Here is an 8072-nt window from a genome sequence, read left to right as displayed (position 1 = left end):
AAATAAATCAAAATATTTAACAAAGATAGAAGTTGATAAACACGTCTATCATAATTCTAAAATTTTACTAGATCTTGTAAATAGTTTTAATAGTTTTATCATTTGAAATAATTTCTCTATTTTTTAATTATCTCACATGATTTTCTTATCTAAAAGACAGATATATAAAACGGGAGAATTTAAAATTTTATTCTTTCTCCGATATATATAGACTAAAACGTTATATTTAGAATTTGACATTCTTTTTAAAAATTAGGATATATTTAGTTAAAAAAATTGAAACCAAGGGAATCCAATAAAAATTAAGTTGTATTTCATTATTTCGTGTATTTTTAGATATATGTGTTTTCCAATCGATTAAAAAATTAAATTCCAATCTTACAATAATAATTTAAAATATATTTAATATATTTATAAACTATAAAACTAGTAGAAACTATTATTAATTAATTTACAAATATGTATTATATATTAAAAATTTTCATAGTCATAATTTTTCTAATATTATAAAAATTTTAATATATTTAACAAATTTGAGTTGAGTTATTAACATTTTTTAATATAATTTTGTATTTTAACTTTCCATTTTGAAATTTTAGATACACTTTAAAACATAAAAATATTTGTTGTCATGATTTGGACTATTTACACGGAAAAAGAAAATTAGAAATGTCTACTAAACTCTTACTACCCAAATTTTAATTTAGTATTTTTTTTTTTTTTAAGTTAATCACCTATGTATAGATAACTTTCAAATTATTTTTTTAACCATATATGAAAGAATTGAAATTCTAATCCTCAGACTTGATAATATAAGTTGCTATTTAATCTTTTAGCATGGGTAAAATATGAAAATGAACTAATTATTAAATTAGTTGGAATAATATTCAAGAAGTCGGCAAAAGAGAGTAATTGTTTTAAGTTTTTATTAAGTAGTAAAAGAAAACGTTTAAAATTTGAATGTAGAAGGAAAAGTGAAGTGGATTGGATAGGGAATAACCGAAAAAGATGGAATATATAAAATAGGATTTGAGTAAAGAAAAAGAAAAGAGAACCGCGGGGGTGCACGGTGGAATTGGAACATTGAATAATCACGTGTTAAATAGAGTTTATTGAGAGGTCGGGAATTTCGAGGAAACGTGGAAAGACCGCTTCAAACAAATTGTAAATAATATATATTTCTTTTTAAAAAATTATAAAAAACAAAAAATGGGACCCACTCCTTATTTTCGGCACTGTCGGCACGCCTCCCCCCTCCGCCAGTGGGTTTTGCAACTTGGCCCTCTCCCCTGACTTTCTCTACTTGTCCGCCGCGCCACGCTTTCCACACCTCTTCTTTCTTTATTACCTAAATACCCTCCTTCTTTTCATTATTTACCACTCTCCATTCAACCATTCACTGCTCTGTTCAAAACCCCAATCGCCTAAAAAACATCCTTCTTATTTAATAAAAATTATTTCAATTAAAATTATCCGAACAATTGAGTTTGATCTAAAAAATACTTCTACCAACTCAATTTAACTTATAAACACCTTTGTAATTCACCATATTCTTTCGATCTATAATCCAACTAATAATAATGAATTCAAAAAATATTTTAAATCACTTACTATTATATATATATAACTTTGGAAATGAGAGAGCAAAAAAATTAGTACTTTTCTATATGTAAAAATCTAATATTGTAGGCACTATTTTATCCCTAATTTATTTTCGTTTTTATGCTTTTGAAAATGAAAAAAATAAGAAACAATGAAAGTGTGCTTTTTCAGATATAATGAAAACAAATAATTTATTTTTGTGATCAATTAGATTCTTTGTTTTCGAAAAAAAAAGGTTTTAAGATCATGAACTCAAGAAGACCTTAACTCTTTTTGTATCATGTGGTATAGTTTTTAGATTGAAAAAATTATGGTTCGAACATTTTGTACGACTTTTATTGTCATACCAATTGTCAATTCAACTAATATAACAACTATAACTTAATAAGTCAACTATTACACTACTATTAACAAACTTAGCTTCCTACCATATTTTAAATTAAATAATTTTTAAGAAATAATAGACATGTGTGATTATAAAAGTGTAGAGTAATTCACCTAAAGAAGAAAAGCTGGTATTGCAATGCCAAATAAAGGCTCACTGGCAAATATAATGAAAAGCCATGTTTTGCACAAATATCTTAGTTGTAGTGACATATAATTAATCAAGACTAATTCAATCATCATAATCACTCTAATTTAATCTCATTTGAATATTAATTTGTCTTTAATAGATACCATACCAACATTCAATGCGTATTATCTTATTTATAAAATATTTTCACTTCCATCTTTATCACTTTGATGTAAACGAAAATTAGCCTAATTTAAAGATATATAGATGTAAATTTAATATATTTGATAGAATCATTGTAAGAGATAAAAACAAACAACAAACTATGACGAATATTTCAATGTTTGTTTAGAAATAGCTCCCAACATTTTAGAGTACTTATATTAAGTAAGAAAAAACAAGTTATTTAACAAAGAGGCAACAAAAGTAGAATATGATAAGTTGAGATTTAGGGCAATTTCGTAAATATCTAAAGAAGCAGGGGCAATCACGAGAAATCGCCTCTAATTTCGTCCCTAATTAAGGTGTTAAGTAAATAATTGCTTTTCTTCCTCGCTCTCTCCTATTTTTATATATATTATTTAAAACACGTGCTTTAATCCATTAAATTAATCAAATTAATAATTTTCAAAAGACAATCCGATAAAGACACCAAAGAAAATAAAAATAAAAATAAAAATAAAAAAACAAGAAGTTGCAAGGAAGGTAGCTCTTCTTTATATTCTTCCTGTGATCTCCAAAGTTTGTAAGTTCCACAAGCATCAAAAGAAATTTGAACAAACACCCAAGAGTTCTTCAGATCTGAAAAATTCAAGTTTTAATTCCAAATTCCCATAGTTTTTTCTTTTCATTCCACTATGTCCACTACCTCCGACAACTCCACCGCCGCCGCCGCCGGACGGAGGTCCGGCAAGGTACCGGAGAAGTCTAGTTTTGCTCAGACCTGTAATCTGCTGAGTCAATACTTGAAAGAGAAGAGAAGCCTTGGAATTACCCCAAAAGGTATTTTACTTTTCTGGAATTTGAAAATGTATAATTAAATTCAAACCATTTTGCACCTGATTCATATTAACTTTGTTGGGTTGTGTTTCAGATGAGTTTCCGACGACTCGGCCACCGGCGATAATGGATTTATTGACGAACATGGAAAACCCAGAAGAGAAATCTGGTACTGCAGCTGAGCCGCCGTCATCTGCGACACAGATGACCATTTTTTATGACGGAAAAGTGTTGGTGTTTAATGATTTATCGTCGGAGAGGGCGGAGGAGATCATGGCCATGGCCGGTAAAGGAATTGTGCCTTTGTCCAGATCTACCGAACCAACAACAATCGCCGGAGAACAACCTGTGACCAAAGTCTCCAGCGATTTACCCATTGCAAGAAGAGCTTCCCTGCATCGATTCTTCGAGAAAAGAAAAGACAGGTAATGAGATTCAAAACCCATTTTGAATTTTCTTAAAATTTTTTGAATCTTCTTAAAATTAAAGATTAATTGTATTTTTTCTTTCATTTGGCTTTTTTCAGAGTTGCAGCAAGATCCCCATACCAAGTGAATTCACCTAGCGAAAGCTACAGATTCAAGAAGGGAAACCAGCAATCTTCAAACCAGTTCGATCTAAATTTATAGGGAAATATTATGGTTAAGATTATGGTAAAATTCTGACATTACAGTCATGGATGGCCTCGATCCATGGCGATCTGCATAGTGGAATCGACTTTGTTCTGATCTTGGAAACCGATACCCAAACAAATGAACAGATGCCGACTTCTTTTTTACATTTCAACGAACACATATTTTTTTTCTTAATTTATTAACAGTAATAGATATGCAAATTAATGGTGAATTGGAAACTGAGACAAATGTATATCCATCTTAGTTTATTGCATCTCTCAATTTTCGTATGCTCCAAACAAAAATCTTTCAAGTTCCATGTTATATAGTGTCTAATTCAAAGCTACGACTTACTTTTTGTAATTAATTAATAATGAAAGAAATAATTCATTTATCTTATAATTTGTGAGTTTTTTTCATCGGAATTATTAAATTGGTTTATAGCTTTGTTTTTCTTGAATTACATATATATTCTTTTAGAATATTACTTGTGAAAACACCCATTTTCTTTTTCCTACGTAAATTCAAAAGGAAGATTAAATTTTATGTTCGTAATGTTTATGAAGACTTTTATCTTAGTGGAAAGAAAAAAAGGGAAGATGGGAAAAGAAGAAGATGATAATAAATAGTAAAAACATAGTTTTTTTTTTTAAAAAAAAATAAAAACTTAAAAATAAAGACGCAGTGCTTATTTTTCAAGTGAGGCATTTTTTTTTTTTTTTTTTTTTTTTTTTTTTTTTTTAATATGCGAGATGAAAGAATCCAACTTTTCATTTTAAAATTGGTAGTACAAACACAAACATTATACCAATTAAATTATGTTAATTTTATTCACGTTTATATTTGTATGTTAGATAATGGGTGGTTTAGCAAGTAGGAAATGATTAAAGAGGAATTAAATTTGAAATTAAAAAGGAAGGCAAATTAATTATTTTATTGTTTTTCCCCAAGGAATCGTTAGTAGAGAGAAAGAATGGTTGGAGGGAAGAAAAAATGTGGTAAAAAGAAATAGGGGAGGTGAGACTTGGAGTTAACAAAAATTGAAGGTGAAATGGTGATAGGCAACACATATATTAAGGAGAAATATATAAGTAATTTTAAGCTTAAGAATGGAAAATTTTGAAGGATTATGAAATTTAGTGAAGGCTTGTATTTGGTGAGTTTTCTTTCTAAACAACTGTAATTCTTTTATAAGGAGATGAGATATTTTGGATTGGAAAATTTCACAAAATGACTCAAAACCCAAAACTTTTCTACCAATGACTTATTTCTAAAAACTTTTCTAGCACTAACTTTTTTCCTATGCGAAATATCAAAATTACCCATGATTTTTAAAAAGCCTTTAGACCACCACATTTCTTCTTCCTTCTACAATTTCTTTAGCCCTTCATTCAATGTGTATTCAATATACCACCAATATTCCACCAAAACATTTATTCCCAACTAATATTCTGAAGAGAATAGAACGTCTCTCTCATTATTCACTTTCTGTTGTCGAACATCTCTCTCATCTCGTAGCTTTCTCTCAGATTTCCTCAGCCCTTCGGATTCTCTGGTAGCTTTCTCTCATAGCTTTCATCGTTGGATTCTGTCCACATTTCTTCTTCCTTCAATGGTTTTTTCAGCCCTTCATTCTATGTACGATTTCTTCTCTCAGATCGCTTTCATAATAACTATCGTTTAGTAAATTATAAACGATCGTGTAGTAATTTATAAATGATCTTTTAGTAAATTATAAACGATCGTGTAGTAATTTATAAATGATCTTTTAGTAAATTATAAACAATCGTTTAGTAATATATGCAAGGAGTAGTAATTATACACTATCGTTTAGTAAATTAGAACGATCGTTTAGTAAAATATAAATGATCGTTTAGTAAATTATAAACGATCGTTTAGTAATTTACTATGTGATGGTTTAGTAATTTATACACGATCGCTTAGTGATTTATACACGATCGTTCACTTATCAATGATTTGTTTATTCAATTGTAGATCAATGGCGCTACTTCGCATCTTTGTACGATTTGGTGGGGATTGGTATGAGTCCGGAAGAAATTATGTTGATGGTCATATGAAAGGTCTGAAATTTAGAAATGATATAACAGTCAGTGAATTAGTGAGTATGATGCACCAACGACTGAATATCGATCCTTATATGTTTGATATACACATCAAATGTTGCTACAATCTGTTGGTCCCGGCTCCCCCAATTGATATAGTCGACGGTGAAGAACTTAGCTTCTTTTTAGAAGGTAATGAGGCATCCCGGATGCCATTATTATTATCAGTTACAGCTGCTAACAGTCATGGAGTACACCAACATTGCAATCCAACTGATAACCTAATCCAATTCATACCATGTCTTCAGTTGATGATCATATTGAGCCATATAACTTGGGGGATGACCGAAGTGAAGCTTGGTTTGGTCAGAACAGTGAACCTAGATGTACTTCACAATTCAATACTGAACATGGATATGGACAAACTTCTTCAACACTTAATATCCATGTTCCAACCCCACCTGCTCCCGTTCCACCGGTTGTGATGCATTCGGTTCTATCATTCCACCGTTCCAACCGAACCATTTGTTGATATACCCGGACCATCAGAGGGCCCATCGTATGACAACCTCGTCACAATACCTCATGATTGTCTGAATGACGAGGATATAAAGGTCGGTCAAATTGTCTTTTCAAAATATGACTTGTCAGTTAAATTATCGATGCTTGCAATAAGAAAGATTGGTGTATGCACGAGGGTCACCAGAAGGATCATATGCTGTTGTTAGGGCATACGACAAGACACTTAAGTTTGCAAATCCAGATACCATATTTGAGGTTGAAGTAGAAGACGGACAATACTTTAAGTATGTCTTCATGGCACTTTGTTCGTGTATCAGGGGTTTTCTAAACTGCATCTGCCCAGTAATCATTGTTGATGGGACCCATTTACATGAGAAATACAATGATATATTGTTAATAGCAATGTGTATTGATGGAAATAATAACATATATCCTATCGCCTTCAGTATTGTAGATGGTGAGAACGATGCATCATGGACTTGGTTCATGACTCATTTGAAGGCTTCAATAGAAGACATTCCCAATCTAGTGATTATATCAGATCGTCACATCTCTATTGTAAAGGCGGTTGCAAGGATATTCCCTGATGCATTTCATGCCCTGTGTATATACCATATTCAGAACAATTTGGTGGACAAATTCAAGAATAAGGACATAATCTCACATTTCTACCTAGCGGCGAAAGCATATAGAATGTCTGAATTTCAGATGTATTAGGCTAAACTCCATCAATATCCTGGTGTGACGGCCTATCTTGAGGAGGTTGGATTATAACGATGGGCAATGGTTTATCAAGTCCATTACAGGTATGACAAAATGACGACAAATATAGTAGAATATCTCAATGGAGTGTTGAAAGATGCCCGAGAACTACCAGTAACAAAGCTATTAGAGCATATATGCGAGTGGCTACAAGGTTGGTTCTATATTCGACATACACGCACAATGGCATGCACAAACATTGTAACTAATTACACAATGAGTATTCTTAAGGAATCAGAATTGATGTCTATAACATATCGTGTTTCTCCGGTGGATATGCATATAATTAATGTGCACGATGGATATTTTGGGGGGTTGGTTGATCTTCATTCACGGATATGTACGTGTATGAAGTTTAATTGCCTCAAGATCCCATACTCCCATGCAATATCTGCAGCGACCCTGAGAAATATTAATGTTCAAACATTATGTGCAAAGTGGTTTACAGTTGAGTGTGTGCTTGCTGCTTACGTCGAACCAATCTTCCCAGTTGGACACAGTCAAGAATGGGTTGGAGATTTTGAACTAATTCTACCACCGCAAAAGGTAGTAAGTGTAAGTCGACGTCAAACCGTTAGGATACCTTCAATTGGAAAGGAGCCACGACAAATACACAGGTATACACGATGTGGTCAGACATGACATAACAAGAAAACGTGTAGACAAACGTTGATAACACCTGACACTAGCCCATCTAGACTAAACAATATGTAATTTTCGCTTTCGCTTCGATTTTTCTGTACAATACCAATTATATTCTATATAACACTAATTCTGTACAAATTTACACTGTACAATATGTAATTTTAGTATAATTATATTCTATACAACACCAATTGTACTGTACAATATGTAATTTTAGCATAAATCTATCTAAACGATCGCTTACTTATTTATTTGCTTAGTTAAATGTACAACACCAATTGTATTCTACAAATTTCGCACAAATTTATCTAAACAAAAACTAAACGATCGCATAACAGTTAACTAAATGAT

At 31.4% G+C, this 8072-nt stretch overlaps 1 protein-coding gene across 1 annotated transcript; it reads left to right on the top strand.

The window, feature by feature from the left end:
• The first annotated feature begins 2839 nt into the window (after positions 1-2839).
• On the top strand, positions 2840-4048 carry LOC120073004 (protein TIFY 10a-like). Its single transcript, XM_039025557.1, has 3 exons — positions 2840-3118; positions 3210-3540; positions 3642-4048. Exons 1-3 carry the CDS (start codon positions 2974-2976, stop codon positions 3742-3744), a joined length of 579 nt encoding a protein of 192 aa, XP_038881485.1. The 5' UTR covers positions 2840-2973; the 3' UTR covers positions 3745-4048.
• Positions 4049-8072: the final 4024 nt, after the last annotated feature.

Source organism: Benincasa hispida, chromosome 1 (assembly GCF_009727055.1).
Source record: "Benincasa hispida cultivar B227 chromosome 1, ASM972705v1, whole genome shotgun sequence".
Classification (NCBI taxonomy): Eukaryota; Viridiplantae; Streptophyta; class Magnoliopsida; order Cucurbitales; family Cucurbitaceae; genus Benincasa; species Benincasa hispida.
Note: the sequence above shows the minus strand (reverse complement) of the source record. Positions and strands in the feature narration are given on the sequence as shown.

Coding starts and splice junctions, on each gene's coding strand:
- LOC120073004 (XM_039025557.1), top strand. CDS start 2,974: ATGTCCACTACCTCCGACAACTCCACCGCCGCCGCCGCCGGACGGAGG. Junction 3,119..3,209: donor CCTTGGAATTACCCCAAAAG/GTATTTTACTTT, acceptor GTTGTGTTTCAG/ATGAGTTTCCGACGACTCGG. Junction 3,541..3,641: donor TTCGAGAAAAGAAAAGACAG/GTAATGAGATTC, acceptor GGCTTTTTTCAG/AGTTGCAGCAAGATCCCCAT.